The sequence below is a fragment of the Apteryx rowi genome, unplaced genomic scaffold (genome assembly GCF_003343035.1).
Source record: "Apteryx rowi isolate R43461 unplaced genomic scaffold, aptRow1 scaffold_82, whole genome shotgun sequence".
Classification (NCBI taxonomy): Eukaryota; Metazoa; Chordata; class Aves; order Apterygiformes; family Apterygidae; genus Apteryx; species Apteryx rowi.
The window spans coordinates 2321565-2344101 of record NW_020451116.1 but is presented as its reverse complement, the minus strand read 5'-3'; the positions used below and the strand labels follow the sequence as shown (position 1 = coordinate 2344101).

At 40.8% G+C, this 22537-nt stretch overlaps 1 protein-coding gene across 1 annotated transcript in view; it reads left to right on the top strand.

The window, feature by feature from the left end:
• Nucleotides 1–22537, top strand: part of GRIA3 (glutamate ionotropic receptor AMPA type subunit 3) — a 154888-nt gene that overhangs the window by 119743 nt on the left and 12608 nt on the right. The window contains exon 14 of the mRNA XM_026089538.1: nucleotides 13822–14069. Within this exon, the coding sequence (XP_025945323.1) occupies nucleotides 13822–14069 (248 nt within the window). The remainder of the gene's footprint in view (nucleotides 1–13821; nucleotides 14070–22537) is intronic.

Sequence of the window (22537 nt, the reverse complement as noted above, 5' to 3'; positions counted from 1 at the left end):
TAACTGAAATGCTAGGCCCTTTTAGGAAGTTCCTGTTTCTCTCAGCAGGGCCAGTCAAATGCCATTCAAACTGACATTTTTGTATATAGGAGAGTGGTCAGTGCTGCAGGACTAAGTATTGCCCGTCATGCATACTGGGCAGGTGCAAGTGTGAGGGAAAAAGGAGAAGAAAAAACCTTTCTGTTGTAGGCTGGTTAAATACTGAAGGGTCCTTGAATGTGCTTAAAATGTTGAATATTTTAGAGTAAGTGCTAAAAAGATAGTAGCAAAGATCTGGAAAAGCTTTCTAAGATATTTGTAAGATGAATAATATCACACATACAAGCCTACACACACACATACATGTATATATAAAACAAACATAAAGCTAGAAGTGATTACAAAGGTATTTTACAAAGCTTTTATACTCTGCCATACTTATATGTAATGTCTTTATATAAAAATATAGTTTGGGGTTTTTTTCAATGGTTCTTAATTAATCATGGTAGCTGGTATGTTACAATGGCCTCTATTTTTGTATTAAAAAAACACTGTAAGGAAAACACTGACCTTGTTAATAGTGACATGAGTGTGTAAAATCTTGTGTTCTGCTTAATTATCAGCCTGAGGCAGTGTCATCTGTACAGCAAAAATTAGTTGACTGGACCTGTCAGAAAAGGTAGCACAACTTTATTAGAAATATTGTTGCAGTTTACAGTCACTAGAGTGTTCTGAGGGGGAAAAAACCCTTCTTTTGAGTATCTCATTATCATTAATACAGAAAAAGATCGTATGGGGGTGTTTCTTCATTTCCTTAATAGTTTGGCATAGCATGGAAATCCTTTCTCGCTGAGAGATCAAAGGAATGAGTGTTTCTTGTGAAAGGATACAAAGTCTAGTAAATGTATGAATACTTTGTTGTGCCATTCATAGTCTTGGGATGAGCCGTGACCCTCTCTGGAGCAAGCAGGGCTCTAAATGAGGATGGTCTGTCAGGAGCTGCCAGCTCCATCCGGTAGGGAGAAAAATCAGATGGGGAAGGAGGAGAGCAGAGCCCTGGGAACAGTGGGAGCACGGCTAGCTCTGCTCTGGGTTATCAGGAAGGGTCAAGTAGGCAAGAGAGTGGGCATCAGGTGGTGCTTGTCTCTCCTTGGCTTTCTCAAGGAACACAACATAACTTCAGGTGTATTAACGTCCATAGAGTAATGAATTTGAACGGAATGATGCTGCTGTGAAACTGTTAAATTAGAGTCTTCTTCAGTTAATTTGAGAGGGGCAAAAGCTTTGCTTTAGATTATATGCATATGTTCACATAAATACTTCATTGTACAGTCTTTATTAACCACTTAATAAGATGATAATGATGGCTGAAACTAGAAATAACTGTTAGAGGACACTTGGTTTCTCACACCTGCTGCACACCCCGTGCTTGCTCTGTGGTTCGGGTTTTGCTACGCTGGTACTGTGCTCGCTGTTAGCTCTTTTCTCTCTACGGCTAGCGCAGCAGCAGGAGTGATTGTGGTCTCGGTCAGTAAAAGCTGTAAATTCTCCTGGCTGCAATGTAATGTTTATTCCCTTTGTGAAAGGAAAATCCTCTTCCTCCCATTCCCCACCAGCAATTAACCAATGTTAAGCAGCAGCTGGCTGAGTGGGTCAGGATCTTATATCCTGCGGAAAACATGCTCAGTGAGAGAGGACATTTACAACTGTGGGGATGGCTATGTGAGCAGGCTAGTGCAATACCGACTTGTACCGCTTGCCCACGCATGTGTCCTACACACTCAGCCTGTGGCGTGGGAGAGGCAGCTGAACTCTCACTGGTGAGGGGAAAAGCTACTTGACTTTGAGCACAGGGGCAGCAAGAACCGTAACTTGGTTTTGTAGCTGTGCCTTGACTTTACACAGGAGGTGCAGGGTAGAAAGTCTCCTATGATGCCATAAAGATGCTTGTATTGGTATATCTCTTCATGGAGATACAAAGCTAAAATGTTTCTCAAACAGAGATATTGATCAGGTATTGATCTCAGTGGCTGCTGTTGGCTGGTGAAAGGTGCCAGATTGACAGTAGCAAGGAAAAATAGCTTCCTGATGCATCACGGAAGGGCACCACATAAATGAGCTTCAAATACCCACCGTTCTTGCCTGCCCTTTTTTAGAGAAGGAGCTCCTTTGGAGCCCTCAGTCCATGGCTTCTTTCTGCCAGCTCCGTTTCCAATTAGTATCACTTCTGAAGATTTCTTTTACAGCGTGGATACCTATCCACCAGGAGCTGGACAGACACCAGCAATTCATTTCACATGAACAGATGGTAATGACTTTCAGCCACTTCAGACCTGAGCAGATTCCAGCGAGTGACCTATTTTCTAGTGTTGGCTGTTTCCCTAAACATCCCAATGTTTCCCAGATAGATACTAGTCCAGCTATGTAGATTAAAGCTAAATACAACACTGCTGTTTCAAGTATGCATGATGCACGCTGCCAGTGCAACATTACTCTCACAGTTACAACAATAGAGCATATTTTTTAGCGTTTTCACAGCAGGCACTATTCACTCTCCTCACTCATTGGTGACTCTCTGCATCATCTGGGAGCATTTGTCACCCCAGAATATCTAAGAACCAAGTGAGCCTTCGTATATTTTTGTGATTGTTGCTTGTTTTTGGTCAGAAACATTTTGCATTTGTACTAATTAGCTTATAAAGGCATTTAAATGATAATCAATAGATTTCATCAATTTCCTTTTGGCTTTCAAAGGCCATTCATCCATACTGAAAAGGAAAAGATCCTCTCCTTAGATAATTATTAACAAAAAGTCTCAGATTACAAAATGCCTCTTTCTTTTTCTTGAAGACCAGCAAAGGCCTATACTAGAAAGCAATTACAAATAGCTAACCTACTACTTTTAAGGGTTTATATGTTAGAATTAACATCTTCTCATACATTCAGTTAAACTTTTAGCATATCCGAGCAGCTCATCAAATCAATATAGTACCATTTAGTCCAACTTCAGCACTGAGCTTGTGTCTAACACCACATTCTAATAGGTCTCAGAACCCGATATGTATCTGTTTGAAAGGCGTGACCTTTACAACCAATTAGTAATTCTTATGTAAATTTGGCTGTATTTAAACTTCAGTAGAAGCAGAAGTATATGTTTCTAGACATTTAGAAATATAAATTGCTCTTGAATTTCTGGTGGTTTCTTTTAATTGATAGCAGATAACTGCATTAAGAGGCTTATGAATGGATTCTGTGAAATCCGTTGTGTGGGACTTTGATCATTGACAGACACACTGACCAGCTAGTACACTCCGATGAAAACCTGAAATTTCAGAAGGTGTCCTTTAAATTGATTTAATGCAACAGTGCTTTACAGGATTAAATATTGAGATAGGTGACATTTAGCAAGATCTTGCATTAGCTCTTTCTCCTTTTTTGTAGGAAATTGCAAACAACTCATATCACACCATTTCCAATGTAGTTAACTAAAGTTTAGAGGAGGAAAGGTGCCTAAGAAGACTGATACTGTATCATAGATCTTTTTGCTTTTTTCATAATGGCTTCAGTCCAACCAACAATGTCCCTGAAAAACTCTGCTATCCAATGGCTCTTCAGTGCCTTAGAGAAAATGACCTGTTGCTCTGAAGTCAGTTCCTGATTTTTCTTCCAGAAATGGCATTAATTGTCAGGCTTGTTAGGAGTTTCAGCAGAAAGGTCAAAGATTCTCTGGACTTGGAGGTTCTTGCTGTTACAGCTGGTCGTGCTCACCCGGCACTGATGTTCACTGGTATTGGGTAGAGAGTTTGACACTAACATTACTCCTGCTGTCAGTAAAGAGACTTCAAGCTTGAAAGCTGGAGAAGTCAAACAAGGTCTTCGAGTACCATGGGAATTTTGGATATTATTTTTAGGAAGTTTCTGCAACATTGTAGAAATTCATAGCTAGGCCTAAAGTCTTCATTACATCAGGACACGTGGTAGCGATAGTTAACTGGAGGTCATTCTACCTCATGTGTGAAGACTTTCCTTTCCGTTACATTTGGATAATCTACCCAGATACATCAATAATATTTTTCTCTTAATTAATATTTTGCTAGAAAGCAGTACTATTGTCTTATTCCTTTGTGGGTGCATTCAACATTTAACACTCCTCTTCCGCACTTTTCTCAAAAAGTGATTCTTTCCAAATCAGGCTCAGATGTGAAGCCTTCCTGGACTTCATATTTACATAGAAATATGATAGAAAAATGTAAGTTTTAAGGACATGGGAAGCCCTGTTAAGGATGGTCCCTAAGATGGTCCCCTTTTCCTCACTTTGGGCACCTAAAGCATCACCTCCTGTTGAGCTGATGCTTTATCCTGGACTATACATGGCGGGTCTGCAGCGGGGGACAGGGCACTGGTGGCCCTGCTGGATCCAGAGTGCAGCGCGCCAGCCGTGCCCCCGGCCTCGCGGCAGGCGTACGGAGGGGGCTTCCTGCTGCGGTGGCCCCAGGGGACTCGGTGTGGAGGGACGTCCACAGCAGGTTACGCCGGCCTTTGGGATGGCTCCCAGAAATGCCGGAGGTTGGGCAGCGGGAGTCCAGCCCCATGGGGAGAGGGGGGATAGCGACTGAAATATGTTCTGAGGCACTAGCGTATTACACACAGYATGCAGTAAAGAGCTCAGTGCTTTCCTATGATGAGGCTGTGTGAAGACAGGAGGAAGGGAAAATAAATTCTACCAGAAAGCAGTTCAGTTAAGGAAAAGCTTTGAATTATGAACCAATAACTGCCATGCAATTTTTATGCATTTTATGCAATCAAATGGTATTGAGATCATCCTTAGAGCCTGTTAAAAACACTAAGGAGAACTCCGTGCCTGCAGCCCAAAGGGTTTCATCTGTAGTGAAGCTCTTTAATTTCTAATTTCAAAATATATTTTGCTTGTGAAGATGAAGGACTTGTTTCTAGAACAGCATTCATACAAAAATGTCTTGCTTTTGTCTTTGGATGAAACTGTGATTAGTAGTTCTAAGCCTTCTGTGTTCTTGGCATAGAGCAAAGCAACACAGTGATCACCATAAATGCCTGACAGAAGTACTGAAAGGTGATTGTATGTATAGACTTTAAAGAACAGAACATCACAGAAAAGCGATAGCTTCAAAATGGGAGCTACGTAGATCTTTCATAAGCAATGTGGCAGCAAGTAATCAGAAAAAGTACTGTGTTGTAACTATATTTTAACACAGAAAATATGAAAAACACATTCACCCACGTATCTCCCTTCCCTATTTTACATAGGTAGGTATATGTGGAAATATTAAAAGAAGAATGTGTAAGTATGCAGAGAGATCACAACCTCTCCACTGCATGAATGATACCCAGGCCGGGGGGGGGGGGGGGGGCTCTTAATCTGTTGAGTCTCCCTTCTACTACATGGCTAACAGGCAGTTTTAAAGAGAGAAGGAAATCAAATGTGACATAATTACAAAAGAAATGGCTTGCCATGAAGTAATATAATGTCCTTAAGCCTATGTATTAGAAAGGAAAATGTATCCTCGTGGGAACCTGGGGATAAGGTGGCTGAACTACTTTATTAGTGTCAGCAGACAAGCCAGGATTCAAAGCGACTCTTAATCAACACTTAATAACAAATATTTGAATAAGTCACTCCTTTATCTTAATTATAAAGAGTACCTATTCTATATATTAAATATCATTTGTAAATAATATATATATTCTATATATGATGTATATAATTTATAATCATCTAAAATATTTAAATATAGCATAAATACAATCTATATTATAATATATGGATATATAAATGTGTTGTTTTATATATATCATTATAGTTAGTGTAATATATTAAATATTATTATAAAATAATAAATAATAATTGAATATAATATGTATTAAATAATACAAGCTGCATATGCCTATTAACTCTACTTGTGTTTGCTGTTTAGGCTTTCCAGAACACATATATCTCAGTACTGATTCAGAAATCAGTTTAGGTAGGAATAAGGTTGCTAGTTGCATTATGCAGGTGATTTGTTTCATGGAGTCAGGCAAAGTGTGTGGAGACCAGGCCTATGGTGCAGTACAGTGCAGTGGCTGATAGTGGGTTAAATTGGTAACTGTGCCTGTACCACAGAAGTGACAGAGAGAGCACCTCGGGCAGAAATCGCTGGCTGTTCAAATGCTTGACTTCTTGGAGAGCAGCTCTGTGATAATGCTAATGACGTTGCTCAAGACAGTGAGGACCCTGGGTTTTCAAGTCTCTCCTGCTTTATGTAATGCTGCTGTGTCACCTTAATGCATGCTCGTTAGGGATTCATTTAAAATACATGGGTGCTGATAAATTACTTGCAGTGCTGCTACTGTTACTTTTGCATAATTAGAAAATACATGAAGGTTTAGAAGCTCTAACAATGTGGATATGAAACACCCCTCTTGCAGTCCACTGGGATTTCTCCATCATTGCCTATATATTGGCCTGTTTGGGCTGGAGCTGGAAGCTCATTAGGCCAGGCAGTGTTAGGGTACCGCGCTGGAAACGCTCTTCTGCCTTCACTTGCTCAGGGCCAAACCCAGAGCGGGCAAGCGCACACCGAGTGCTGCCGCGGCCGGGGAGTGTGAAAGGACTTGCAAAGACAGCTTGTCTCTTGGCAAAGCGTTTCATTTTAATTTTCTGATTGGTATTGCAACGTGGAGGAATGGACAGCAGCAAAAAGTGAGGAGAGGAATTTGGGCTTAGCATGGAGTTCAGTATTGTGCCAGGAAAGGATGTTTTAAAAATCTTGATTTACATTCTGTTACTCTGACTGTTACTGACATGTCGGTGAAGTCTAGTTACAGCCAGAGTGACTATTTGCTTGTCTGTTTATATGAATTGTTTCACTTGAGAAAAGATGCCTGTTAAAGCAGTTACAGCACGTTATCTGCCTGCTGCCGAAAGTCACGTTTTCAAAATGCCTGTGATCTATAGGAAAATATACTCAAAAAAAAMCCCCTTATTATGTATTATTTTTATAAGATAAGGTCTCTCTTATAATTCAGGCACTACATATGTCAGGTGTAGAAAGACTGTGGTTTTGCTGATGCCTGGAGGGTTTTCTGTGAGCTTCTTCCCGAGCTGCCCGTGTGCGTGGTGCTGCTGCTTGAGCCTCCTCTCCCAGCTCCCTCCACTGCCTCCTGTTCGACTCCCGCCTGGGCCCTGCTCGGGTGCAGAAATACCCCGGGGGCCAGAGCTCTCCCCTCGGGGCGGCTGCACAAACAGCCGGTAACCGTCTGCACAGCCCCTTGCAGGGGTTATTGCGGTCTTGACCTGAGGGATCCTAGAAGGAAGCTGTCAGCCCTGTGTTTTGTGGGCCTGATCCTTCAGCTCTCTGTGCTCGGTTTTCCTCAGCTGGCAGAGAGAGATGCTGCTTCTAAAGCAGAAGTTATAATTTCATGAACCGTAACATCAAACCAACGTGACAGTGTCTCCGATCACAAATGTGACTGTGAAATATTAATGTTCCCCAGTCCACCTCTTCCTTTACATTTATTAGTATGTTATGAAATATTTGTGTATTCCTATGAATGTATGGACTAGTTCAAATATACGTGCTTGAGCCTTGCTTATCTGCAGCATCCCACAATTCATAGACTGTGCCTAGGCTTTCGTAGATCTGAGGACTGGCCTTATTTAAAAAAAAAAAAAAAAAAAAGTGCCCTATGCGTACTTATGGCATCTGACCTGTTTTCATCTGCTGAAAATGTAATAAAAACAAGAGGTTCATGTAGTGATGGGATTGATCTTGCTGTCAATATAGGTATGCAAATTGCTGGCATCACAGGTTATCTGTGGTTAAAAGCTGTGACATTGATCCRTTAGACTTTGCCCTGTGACCTTCAGTAAATGACATCTCTGCTTTCCTGCCCTCAGCTGGGAGAGGGCAGTAATAGTACCCGCTGGCTTTTGGTGAGGCCTAGTTCTTCCTCATTAGTAAAACAGCTTGGAAATCACAGGCAGAGGCACCCAATTAATAGCAGTGATCATGTTTTTAGCATTAACGTAGTGCTGTGATGCCCGGCTCCACGGGCGGCAGAACTGTGTGCAGCGGCGGGGGGGCTCTGCTTGCCACCCCTCACCCTTCCCCAACGCAGCGGCAGGAGCGTTAAACCTTCGCCCAAAGACCTGGGAAAGCAAAAACTAAAGGATCTCAAAGTGATCCCAAGGCCAGAGATGGGGATGGAGCAGGGCAGACTTACGGCATTTTTTTGCTCCTGTCTAGTAACTTGCTCCCTGGTGGTTCATAAACTGGTGGATTCATTAGCAGCTGCGTAATAGCTAATTGCACACATGGAGGAAAGCAATGAATGATGATAATGAAGTTAAGGTTCACATTTAACTACCTAAGTTCATGTCAGTGAGGTGTGCATCTATATAATGGCAGCATGTATTATTCAGATTAAATACCTGCACTGTTCTTAGTACGGACCTTTGTGTTTGTATCAGCAACATCTGTGCGATTTAGGACTATAAATTCCCCCTGTTAAAGTGCTATAAAGTGGTCATAGGGCTGGTATAGTAGGACAGTGTGTTAACTCTGCTACTGTAGGTGCTTTGGGGTTGCCTCATTCACACTTACTGTACTTGCATGTTGCATTTACTGCATTTCAATGCATACTGAGCTATTCCAAAGTATATTAGAGATTAACTAGCCTGGAACCAGCCCTGAGACCAAGTGCAAGTAACTGGCTTTCTTCTGGATCTTCTGCCTTGCCAGTGAATTATTTCCATTTCTTACAGGGATATAGCCAATCATGAAGTGCTTCCCTGTTTTTCCTCCTAGCCCAGCTCCTGGATTACTGTGGGAATCTTTTCTCTTTCTCTCCTCTCTCTTTATTTTTGTTCCTCACTCTCTTAGTTTTGAAGATAGTAAAAAATTTCAGGATTATAACCTAAAATTTTAAATATAAAAAGTAAAAAGGGAGAATATAAAATGCATTTTTAAAGTAACATTGATTTGGGTGAACTTGGCTCATGATTGGAGTACTGACAAGAATCAGCTCTATGGAATATTTTGAGTTTTGCTGTTGGGAAACAATTTTCTGGTGCCTGTCATAAGAAACCAAGGACCATTTTGATCATGTTACTAAAATATTCAAACGGGATGCAGGAGGCAGTTTTGAAGAGGACCTGCAGCGAGCAGAGAGGACAGCGGAGAGGACAAAACGTTCTAAAATGGGCAGTGGGCATCACTCATATTTTAGGTTTAGAGGAAAAATGCCATTTCTTTCAAATACGATAGTTTTGTAGTTTGGAGGGAACTGCCACAATGTCACCTTAACAGAAGTCTGAGACACATGTCTACATTGGGGAAAGGTAATTCAGTCAATGGGAGAGGCTTCGGTCATCACAAAGATATTTTAGAGGTAGATTTAACCAACACTGACAAATTGTCCAAGATATGCTGGGTTTTGCAATGTATCTGTAGGCAGTTTTAAATGTGCAAATGTGAAACCAAGGCATCTGGTCCCGTTCGATTGAAGCCAGGTTTGCTGATGCTGGATTCAGCTCTTTTGTTCTTGAATAGATTGAAGAAATAACTGCAGATGACAGGTAAATCCAGCCTGTTTTCTGATATATGTAACACTTAAATCCAGCCTGGATCAAGCTTTACATTTTGATGTTATGGTACACTGTGGGGTGTTTTCTGTGGGGGTTTTTTGTTTGTTTGTTTTGTTTTGTTTTCCATTTAAATCCTGGAGCCAAACACACAAACAAGGAGAATTAGAATGAAAAAGGAGGTTAAAAATTGTGGACTGATTGAATTGGCACTTTCTTTTAAAATAAAATCATTGCTACCCAAGAGAAATACGTATTTAGATACTGATCCGTAATGGGACAAATGAAGTAAATCCTCATCATACCAGGTAGGAAATTAGAGCTGCTGCATCTGTTAGTACTGAAGGGTGTTGTCTACACCCCAGGGAAAATGCACCCTTACGGCTGAGGTGACAGAAATGTGTGTGGTTCATATTTATGCATAAACATCTCCAAATAAAGAAGGAGAAACAACATTATTGACTAAGCTAAGGTCAGGTCTATTTATATCTACAGTAAGCCTGTGATAATGAAAAGAGGCTTTAATGTGTCCCAAGGCCTAGATGAAACACTGAAAATGTTGCTTTTAAGAAAAAATGATACTAATATCCCCTTGAAATCACAAGGAAATGTGTGTGATGGACTTCTTGAGAGCAATATCAAAGAAATGAAATGGGAGTTACAGAGGGAGTTACTGCAGTTATGGGCTTTGAATTGGTTTAAATCTTTGCTTTTAAGCTTTTTTCTAAAGATCTCTTTAAAAGTAACACTTTAATGAGAAGGAAAATGTTTTACTGCTACTGAAATCTAGCAGCAGTGCAGATCTGTCAGTGCTGGTGGCTACCTTATTTCAGAGCATAAATCCTGTTTTTCCCGGCTGCGCCTGCTGTCTGCCCCCTCCTGCAGGTGTAAGACTCGTCTGGGGGTGACACGACAGCTCTGGCAGAAACTGCAACGTACAGTGTGAACGCTTGCAGAGGAGGAAAAAAGGATGAAAACCTTCTTTCAATACAGAATTTGCAGGTTTATAGTTAGAAATTTTAGTTTTCTCACAGTCTTCTGGGGCTTCTGGTTTTCAAGGCAACTGGAAAACTAGAAAAAGAAAAGCATTTAATAAAAATACCATCTTTCGTTTCATCTAGTTACGTATTTGACCAGCGTTGGTCAACCACTTGTTTCATTTAGTTGAGCAGGTATAAGATACTGCTCCTGGGACAAAAAGCTCCCTAACCAAACCTCTGAGCTTCAGAGTGGGTTTTTTGGCTTTTTGCATGTCCTTTGATGGCATCACGTCTTTCTCTAAGAAGACTCATCTCAAATAATTATTTTGGCCTCATTAGCAAGTCAGGACTGGCTGTGAAAAGCAGCTCTAAGGTGGCGCAAGGGCAGGGAGTGGCACAGCCCTGGGCGCCTGCCATGGACGCAGGCACAGCCCTTGGCCGTCCGGCTGCCAGGAGATTTGTCAGTCCTCAGCCAGGATTCCCCACCCAAACCCTCTCCCTCCCTAAACCGATCAGTATCAGGTGCTTTTCTTTTTTGTTGTTGTTGGGTTTTTACCTTTTTCAGTCATTACGTGTTCATTACTATATATACAATACTATGTTCATTACTAGCATGCATTTTTGCTTACCTCAACAGACCAGATCAGACCAGACTGCTATACTCATGTAGTTGATTTGATAATAACAAGATCTTACAGAAAACACACCTGATGGAAGAAGATGTGAGCAATGATCCTATAGAAATGTACTGATTTTTATTAACCATAGTGTACAGAAGAGTTAAATGAAGGGAGCAAGCTATAAAGCTTAAGGCTATCTGTTAGCTTTTAAAAGAGGTCTGTGGTCTTATATTATAAAGCATGTGGAAATTTGTATTTTGAAGCATGATGATAGTCACCTTTTGCTCTTGGAATAGGGAAAATGCTTTGTTTGGACCATTTACAGCTCTGAGTGTGCTGTTGGCACTCATCAGATAACTATTATTATTAACAATGCACAGATGTATTGGCAATTGCTTTTAGGTAGTCAGGCCAGATGGAAAGAGTATAAAAGAACTTTTTAAAGACAGATATTCCAGAGTGAGTTAGATGAAAAGAAATTATGGTTTATCTGTGTAATTAAAGGTACAGTCAGCAGATGGGAATGAGCAAAAGCAAACTTAGTGTATGCAAAATCTGTCAAGGAAAACCACTTTAGCTTTCTAAGACACAGAAAGAGAAACAATAAAGCTATATTTTTAACCTTCCTTTTGTCCCTTAGATGCCCATTTGTAAATGTAAATGTGCAGGTGTGTTTGTGCTTGTAAGGACAAGCACCTTAAAACTAGGACACATCCAAATCACCGTTGCTTATGCCGTCTTACTGTTGGCCAACCAGCCTGTCCCTGTTATATTTTTGTAGGAGCATGTTTTATAAAAAGCGCAGGCAGGTTGGGTCCCAGTTAACTCCGCGCTCTGCCTAAACCGTGAGCTTTGCGCTCACACAGGCCCCTGCCAGCCGCCACCGGGCTCGGCTGCCCGCGAGGGCAGCGGCAGCCATGGAGCTACTGGCACCACTGTGGTGGCACTAGCCACCCCATTTACACTCCCTTTCCCCAACTGCTTCTTCATTCCTCATGCTCGAAACTAGAATCCATATATCCAGTTTTTATCCAAGGTGTGTTCTCCATTTAAATCTCTCTTGCTTGTTTTTTAGTCCCCTGCCCAGCCAGCTCAGTCTTAATGAAGCTGCATTATTAGTGTCTCTCTGATTTCCGCTTGTCGATTGTGATGATTTTAATTGGATTGCATTTTCAGCTGTTTTTCAACTCACCAGGAAGGATAATTAAAATAAAATCTTGCCCTCTGGGCTCCTCTCTATCAGTCATAGCTACATCAGCTGAGTATTTTAATATGAGGAATGGCAAAGGCAGGATTTACTCTCTGTGGAATGTTTGGAGAGTGGTTGTTRAGCACTGCATTATTCAAAACACGTTAAATTGTCCTGAATGAAGAGGAAACATGTCTTGATCTTCAGGCTGATGGACATTAACAGTTGTCTGCCACAAGTTTGTTAAATTTGGACTAGATGTAGCTCCTGCATGCTTTGTTCCCGTTCTGCAAGGAGAGGCTGTGGACAGGAAACTGGCAACAAGTTGGAGGCATAAATTCAAGATAACCACAGCTTAGACTGAAAGTCTTGTATAAATCTTTTGGATTTCTAGACTTTACAGTAATATAGTAAGCATTGCTGCCTTCTGTCAACCAAGCAGGGAATTTTAAGTGATCGTGCAATATATGAATACTTGAGATTCTTCAGGTGGGTTTAAGATTTTTGGATGGTTTAAATATCACTGGAGAGGAAGAGGGAGAAAGGCGAAGTAACACATTTCTCAACATTTGCAGATTTACAAAATATAGATGTTGAGCTAGAGGATGCTATGATTGGCTCAGTCTCAAAACCAAGCAAACTGAAAAAAATAAATAAATATACACTGCAATAAAGCAGTTAACCAGCAAATTTTTCAGCTCACTGCTAATATTAGTGTGTTTGCTATCTTTTAGGCAAATGTGAAACTCTGACCAGAGAAAGTTGGATCACTGATTAGTAAAGGTTTTTGTAATTAGTATTTATATCCCTCCTATGAGCTTCATTATAAGAGGCCACTAGAGCTGTTCTCATATCATAAACCTTTCATCACCACTGTGAAAAGCAGACTTCTGCCTCACTGGGAACTTTTAATAAGCAAATGTCTGTGTTTGCTAATGGTCTGCAAGGGAACAAAAACCAATACTGAGGATCTGTGTGTACAGGAGAGCCTTCTTTGCACGTGTTGGCCACGAGAGAGGAGCTCGGGTTTAACATCCTCTCTCTGGCTTGGCGTTAGAGGAGCGTGCTTACGGATAGTAACACTGCATTTGATGTTAGAGCAGCGTGCTCATGGATAATAACGCCACATAACAGGGAACCCTGGGAATGAGCTGGGCATGCACCATTTCTCATTCTGATTGCCAATTAAATGGCAATTAGTGGAATAAATGTCTCAGATGTGGTTCCTCCCTTCCCAACCACTTTTTTGGTTTTGTAATTGCTCAGGGGGTAATGTGTGTCTTGTGCTTAACTAGCTTTATTCTTTCAGTTGTTAGCCTTAATCAGCTATAGGGTGTTAATAGCTTGAAGCCAACCAAGTCCAGGGAGCTAGGCGCCATGCTAGGTCCAGTGTACGAAGGCCAGGTCACCAGCAGGAATTGCTCTTCACTTCCTCTCTTTCCTCTACCTCAGAGATCAAAAATAGCCGTCTACGAGAAAATGTGGTCATACATGAAGTCAGCAGAACCCTCCGTGTTCACCAAAACGACAGCGGACGGGGTGGCGCGGGTGCGCAAGTCGAAGGGGAAGTTTGCCTTCCTGCTGGAGTCGACCATGAACGAGTACATCGAGCAGCGGAAGCCTTGCGACACCATGAAAGTCGGCGGCAACCTCGACTCCAAGGGCTACGGTGTAGCGACGCCAAAAGGCTCAGCATTAAGGTGGGTGGAATAATATAACAATATCCATGTTGTTATAGTATTCCACCTACCCTGATGTATTGTGTTGTCATTTTCTTTCTTGTGGATTTTGAGGTAACTTTTAAAGTTTAAAATCTTCAATATTCCATGGAGTTAAATAAGACGGTAAATTATGGTTTCATTTACTTAATGCATCCTTTTTTTTTTAAGTGTTCTCTTAGTGTTGTCCTTTCTGATTGTTTGTTGCTGTTTTAATTTTACAGTTCAATGGCTTTTTCAATTTAAATGGTAAAAGCCAAGTTAACCTGCCATATGTGACGAATGTTAACTGCATGATGTGGTGTTCTTGTTGCTTTTTTTTCTCAAAGACGATTTCCCCATCCCGCACACTTCAGTTTTGAGCAAATGTTATCCTCCATGCCACCTTCCAATATTTAACCCTGTATTTGCTGTACAAACATTTTTATAGCTCCACGTTCTGTGAAATTTTAGCCAATTTGTCCTCTTGTGCTCCTTTTTTTATACGTTACGATTTCCTAAGCATTTGTGCATTTTTCTTACAAGTTATGTTTTATCGTTTCAAGAAATGCTGTTAACCTGGCAGTATTAAAACTGAATGAGCAAGGCCTCTTGGACAAATTGAAAAACAAATGGTGGTACGACAAAGGAGAGTGCGGCAGCGGGGGAGGTGACTCCAAGGTCAGCCTCAATGTCACCACAATCGGGTACCTTAGCAAAGAGTAATCGGCAAGGCTGTTATTTTACTTGTCAAGGAAAAAAAAAAAGGAATGCAGATTCAAACCATTTGAATAATTGTGGTGGGGAAAAAAAAGCCATTTGCTTGCCCAGTAGCTCTTTCAAAGAAAGTCATTTTTGCATCATCAACAGCTTTGGTCAAGCTTGGAAACCTTATTTAACTAACAGATAGAAACTCCAATATTGGTGAGGACTGTGCAGAAGGAATCTGTGCATGTAACTGGACAGGAACCCAGGGATCACCTCAAGCAATTTCGGAGAGGCTTTCTTCAAGGGGTCGGGTGTGGAGCACAGACCTGACGGCGAGAAGGCTCCCTTCTCCTTCGCTCTCTTGCAGATGGGTCGAGGAGGGTGGTTAATCTTGGTGCAGCTTGGGTTCAAGAGAGGATCACAGCAAGAGCGTAATGTTAAACAGAGATGGGTAGTCACCCACTGATGGTAAAATAGTAGCAACAATATATAAGGAGCTAGAGACTGCAGCAGAAACAGGAGATATGTTGCTTGCAGCAGTGACGTGTATTGAAGTGATGCACTAAAGTGGTAATTAAGCTGAAGGAAAGAGCTTTTGGTAAATGCTGCCTAGAATATTCTGTCACCTTTTGTACCACAGGGGCCAGATTTCTGTGCGCATCTGTGCAGGAACACTGGATTTGTGTTTGCTGGGCTTTTAAAGCAGATGTTATTTAAAATCCTAACTCCCCTGATGCCAGTGGCAAAACTTTCATTGCCGTCTAGTGAGCTATGGCTTCCCCCCAGTACCTTTAGCAGCCTGTATGTTAATGAGACGCTCTAAGTTGATTTAATCAGCTCATGTATTGCAAAAGTTAACTACTGTGCTTTAATATTGCCAAAACTTACCTTGTAAGACTAACTGGCAATTTCTGTAGCATTTAACCTGGCAAAGAGAAGCTGTAGCTAGAATAGGCTGGATATTATTTGTCACCTTGGGTATGGGAATTACCAAGAAAATTAATTTAAAATACATTGTTATCCTGAAAAGGACCAAGATTAATTTTCATAGTGGCATTCGCTAGTAAAACCAGTTCCTTAAGGAACAATAACTTCTAATCTCTCTTATAAAAATGCTTCAGCTTTGGTCCAAAATCAATAATAACACTATTTTCAGTAAACTGCAGTTTTGGACAATTACTGCAAATTACTGCTGTATTCTATTAATAAGAGTTGATTACAGCTGACTAGTTAGGAAATTACTGTTACTCATCTCTGATATTAGCAAAAAGCTGCATAAAAGGAAAGAAAAGACCTCAAATTCAGGTTTATTTAATAATTGGAGTTCTGCAGTGCTCAGCAGCAGCTTGGAGGAGAGTGTGAGGTTTTTATATGCTTTTTAGCTCTGCTGCTCATCCTTCATGCAACATTTTTATATAATGTTATACTTGCCAGTATATTAAATGTTTAATATTCTCTTGGGATCCAGCACTGTATTGCCTAATACTGCCTCCATGAAAGAAAATTCTTTGTACAAAGCAGTTTCAATGAACTGCATTGCTTTAAATTCATTGGATTAAACCCAGCCAACTTATGCTTACAGCCCTAAGGAAGCTAAAAAGGATTTTAAAAATGGTCGCAGTTAGGCCAGGGTCATCCTTCTATTTTTGCATGTGCTGAAAGACCTTTTAAGAAGAGTAATACTCTCTATTAATAAGCACTCAGCCCTGTTCAGTAAATGTTGAGGGCAGAGTCAGGTATGCCATGATAAACTACCCAGCGAAGAGGGAAGAACAAATTTGATGACGCTTGTTTCACTATTTTAATCTGTAAATCACAAAGCCCTGTCTTTCTGCAGTTTGTTGTACCATGCTGTGATAAAGGACTGCTTGTTTGTTCCAGCTATAAACGTCAATTATCGGGGGTTTATTGCTCAGGCAGCATGAGCCGCCAGGGAGCAGAATGTGGGTCAGAGAAGGAGCTTCCTTGGGGGGAGAAAAATCTGCAGAAGCCTAAAGGAGGGAAAGGCGGGGAAAGGGGCTAGTTGGTATTTCTAGAGATGTCATAAATCAAAGGTTTCTTTATTATAAAATTGCTTTTCTTCTGAGGTAGCAGAAGTAGGCTCAATTCCATGGCATTAGCATAGAAAGAGGGATGCTTTCCCAGCAGCGTCCGCTGACAACATCAGCTGGGAAAGCCGAGTTCGGGCTGTGCCTGAGCCTCGTGGCAGGGCTGTCGCCTCCCTGTGTATGCCAGCACTTGGCACACAGTCACCCTCGCTTGCCTCCACACTCCTCCTCTTCCTCCCACCTGAAGCCTAAGTTCCCTTCATAGTCTTATCCCACTCACATCTCTGCAGTTAATTGTTTATATGAACATGGCTTTATTTATAGAGTACTTCAGAGGAGTCACTTTAAAACTGTTCTTTTTTTTTTTCCTTTTCCCTTAAGGAGATGGTACTTAAGGAAAATTGAATCAGTGGCCCAGAAGGACTGGGTGCTGAAAGTGCATGATGCAGAATTTGTATCATTGTGGCACATTACTCACTCAGGGGAGCGCTCTCTCTACCGGTTAAGCTGATAGACCACCTCTCTTAGCTTATCCAGTAGAGGCCCAGCCTTGGGAGTCAGCTGCCCTGACTTTGTAATCAGCCCTTTCCTACTTCCTGAGCTGTGTACAGGTTTGAACCATTACAGACTGATGGTGCCAACTTCCTAAGCTGAATTTCTCTGTGAGATCTGTTATTCTAGCTTGTGTTGAAAACCAGAGGTGAGTATGCGACCTGTTTGCCTGTGCCCATCATTGTGCCATGACAGATCTGGTCACACAGAAAACTCTCCCCTGCTCGTCCTCCCTGCTGGTTAGCATGTGGTTTCCCCGTGTTTGGGAACCAGTGATTCGGAGGTGGTGCAGTGGCATCATCCCTTGTTTCCATATGTTCACTGCCATTGGAAAATTACACCATGACTTGAAGTGTTACCAGGACTTTGAGTCTTACAGTAGGACAAAGAAAAGGTATTAAATTGACCTGCTGTAAGTTTTTTCCATCTAGTCCATTCCATTATGCAAACTGTGTAAGGTTAGTCATATGCACATCCAAAACTCACATGGGCCACTTGTAATTTAAGCTAAGAGACTGTATTATTATTATGAAATAAGTTTAAAGTGCCTCAGCTGACATATGTTGTATTTCCCTTAATGTCAGCACGTGTCAGCTCTAGGATGTCGCAGAAGGTAACAATCTGCCCTAGAGTGTCTTGCTATGGTCAGTGCTGCACCGGGGAAGGCGGTTCCCAAATTTCAGTGGCAGTCTTTAAGAAGACTGAAGTATTGCTCCAGCCATACGTAATTCTCATGTGATACGTAATAATACTGTTGCTGACATCCTGGTATGCGCATCAAATTGTGTTCACTTAGCTCTCTTAAATGAACATGAACTTTGTTTCATCATTGGATTCATGGCAAAATTACACAATATTCAAAAACCTGTTAATGCGTGAGTTGAGTTCTCAATTGTGAGATAATGCAGAGTAGCAGTTATTTAAAAAAAATAAATATAAATATTCCAGAAAATTGTTACAGCATTTTACCAGCTTGGAAACCAATTATTTTGTTTGCTGCACAATCCTATCATCTCAGAGCTGAGTGATAGCTGAATAGGAATTTAACAAGTAGACAAAACACAATGTAGATGAAGGTAGCAGGATGAGCAACTTAAGTGAAACTAATTATTCAGTTGCATAGGAACAATTTTCTGCTAAGATAAATTTCTAAAGTTCTTCTGCTCATACTTTTTTTTTTTTTTTTGTATTCTCATACCTTCATGGCAACATGTAATGACAACTAACGTAGAAGGAAATTGTTTAAATTTAGCATCTAGCCAGCTTCATATGCCAAGTGTCCTTGTTAATTATTTGACTCAATTTCTTTAATATATTCTTTTTTAGGCTGATATCTCTTTCAGAGTACATCTGTGAAGTGATGCTTCATGTAAAACTACTTAATTTTTCAGTTGTTTCTTTTTAATCACAGAATTATTTTTCCAGAGTGCTAGTTAAACTGTGCCCTCAGAACCATACTTCATAAAGCATCAGATTCTCAAGCCCTTCTGAGCTGTGAATGTGGCCATTAGCAGATGGGATTTGTTCCCCCATTTCTCTGTGCTGTTTTGCTTTGATATATTTGCAGCACAGCAGTTAGTTAGCATTTGCAGCATAATTTTTAAGTGGCATATTTTTAGAAGAAATCTGTTACACATTATTGTAGATGATACCTGACATCTAAAGAGCACCACTGCCAAACATGTTATGCTTTAAAGAGAACATTTGGGGAAATGACTATCTTAAAAACATGCAACACAATTTATTTGAGCAATTTATTTGAAATTATGTTCATCAGCATGAATTTACTTGCCACCCATTCTATAGGCCTGGGTTATGAGCTGGAAAAAGGATAAAATGGCTGATTAGAGCCAGTGATAGTAGCACAGAGCTAATTCATGCTCAGAGCTAGAAAAGTAACATAAAATCATTGTATTGTGCAAATTAGTGACAAAGCAAAATAATACTTTAAAAGGAAGACATCAAAATATTTGTTTAATTGACAGAAGYTATTTTATAGCCTAGTAGGGATAACATTGTGTATGTTTTGTACCAATAATGAAGTCTTACCACTCTAAGAGTTCATCAGAGCATCTCATTTAGAGTACTGCCAAGAAGAGCAGAAAGCCTGCTTTGATTTGCATAAAACGCATATGCTCTTGTGCAGATCATTGGAGGTTCTTTTACTACGAATGTAACTAGGAGGCTCAGAACCCCAATTGAGGAAAAGCATTTCATGCAGCCTGGGAAGCAGCTTTTGGAAAATGGTGCCTTGCACCTAAGAACTAGGAACTGTTTTATTTTGCTTTCGTAACCTTTCGGCATAATTATCCTGAGGATCAGCTTTGCTCTCTTGACAGAGCAGGACCTGAGCCCGCGAGGAAAAGAGTTTGTGCCGTGTTCACTGTGGTAGGGTTGAGCCTCATACAACGGCAATATGTACTGCCTCTATGGCCACAAGAAATTCAAAAGAAAAGATGTGACTTATGTATTCATTCTGGTAAGACTTGTGGTGATTAACAATTATTTTCCATAATTTGCTTGCATGAGTCATTTATCCTGCAATATAAGCATCAGTATGGGAAGAGCTGAGGCAAGCCTCCTTGGGACTGGAAAAAGGAAAATGGAAAACGAGCATATCCCAGTGATAGGAGCAGGGCCCTTACTTTGAACACTTTATTGGGGTTTCAGACTTGGATATTTCCATTTTAATGGTAACTACTGTCACTTAAAATACAAAGGGAGAATAACTGCCTTTGTTCTTCTTCTTCAAAGTAGTTCTAAGTTTCAGCGTTAAGCTCCCATGTGAGCAGGCACCGCTGTTAATCCTGGTGGACTCTGTGACGTGGCTCTGCGCACCTGCACTGCAGGCATGGTTTGGACACCTGTAGCCTTATGCCACCAGCATAGCTATTCCCCGAGTGCCTTGTGTGCCCGTCGGACTAAGCAGCACCTATCTGCAGCCTGCTGAGGACCAGAGAGCAGGAGGCTCAGAAGAACCATCCTGAGAGGAAAAATAAATCATAGAAGACAGGGGGAAAAAATGGATGTTTCTAGAGGCAAGAGAAAGAGAAGGTGAGGGGATAGCCCGCATGCAAGGTAAGTTGAGTCTCTTGCTCATATCCATCCAGCTTAGGAAAGATGCAGGTAAAGACAGGGAAGATACCTTGTTGCTGTTTCAGATGAGGTAGGTTTTAGCACGACTTTAGCCATCTGGCCCTCCCTGCTCTGCCCTTCTGTTTGGGTTGTTCTTGCTTCCACCCTCTCACCACATCACAAGTCACAGGCACTGTTATAAATGAACTACAATGACTTGTTATGGCTTGCATTCCCTAATCCGATATGCATGTATTATTGCATTAGCACTTGGCACTTCTATTAAATTATAATCCTGTTAGAATAGCATTTAATTTGTTGGAGGTATGTTTATGAAACATATAAATATATTTTCCTAGAGACAGTTGCTGCTGCCAGACACTGGCTGCAAACTCTCTACAAAGAGTAGAGAAACTTGCAGTCTCAGCTGGTAACTCATCTGACTTTGCGCAGGTGTATTTAGAGTGTGGGGGGGTATTATATTCACATTGTGCATCTGTGTATGTCTTCCATGTTACAGCAAATACAGCATCAGTTAAAAACTGATTTTTAAAATGCATACCTGGTTGCTGCTGTGAAAAAAACCCGCAGATTCCACAAGGACACAACAGTTGCTYCAGCCTGCATCTAAAAAACAATACAAGAAACCTTGAACTGCCCAAAAGAACACTATTTATGGAAAAACATAATAAGATTAAAATTAAGTTCTTTTGTTATGGAAACTTGAGCTTGTAGCTCCTAAATACTTAGCAATAACTAAAGAAACCCATCCCCTGATAGATCATTTGCATAGCTTTCAAATGGCCATTGCAAAATCTGTGTTGATCACCTTTTGCAAAGCCCCGTATTTACAAACAAGTGCTATCAGAGCAGAATTAAGAGCAAGTTTGCCAATACAGGGGTCACTAATGTCCTTTAAATAGAAGCAGTCCTCATAAACCAACGGGCACCCGCTGCACTCTATGTAACTATGACAGATGAAGACACTACCTATATTCACCTCCTGCATTTACTAGCGCTGTTGCTGGCAATATGACAGCATTAAAAATATATATATATATATGTTTTGTTTGCTAATCCATAGACAGGATTTTTGTCATCCTGTGACACCATTCCATTCTGAGATGCCCAAAACAGGCAAAGCATACAGCAACCTCCATGAAATATTTAGAAGTCACAAGTCAGCTGTCATTAAGAGATATTATTAACTGTGGCCAGGCAGGCTGAGCAGCACGCTGCAGTCCCTCACATGGGAAGCTGCTCGCCAACAAGTAAGGCCTCAACACCTTGAGGGGGGGAAAGGGAATCATTTCTGGATGCGCTATAGAAAAAAACAATGTCCTTCTACCAGAAGATTTCACACTGTCAGGATATACGGGGGTTGAGGTGCCTGGTTTTAATCTTCTCAGTTTAAAAGCTCTTTGTGTTTTCGAATTAGATGGCTTTCGCTTTTTATCCCTTCCTCTGCTCATCCATGAAGCATTTCAATCCCTAAAACGTTAAATGTTGTAGATGTGCAGTTGCTGGTTAACACAGGGCAGAAAAAAAAAAGATGGTCTGAAATGGTGCAACAGTGTTCAGTTTTTAAAAAAGAAACGTCTTGTGATTTTTAACAAATATGTTCAGTGTGAAATTCTGAAGATCACTATTTGAGACAAAGGTAACAAATAAGAATAGTGAGTGGCTGTATTTCCTTAGACAAGCATTTTCAGGGCTCTCGTCACTCCTGCATGGAGTATGGTGTAACTTTAATCTTTTAACAAACATAGTGAATTTTAATAATAGGCCAGTTTCCATCCTATATCTTCCCTGTTCCATATGTTTAGATGCATAACAAACATGAATTTATGGAATGGAGGCATTGCTAAATTGGTAAATTATGACAGGACATAGCTTGAGATGCTCTGATCTAGGAGAGAGCAGAGCACTTGGACAATACATTTACCCTAAGGTTTTGTGGCTAGTCAGAAGTTATTTCAGTAACAAGATCTGACAAAAAGTCCATTCAATAGTTACAGATGAGACTGGGATTTATAGAGCTTGAGGGGATAAAGTGCCTTATTTGATTTAGACTGATCTTTAACCTCT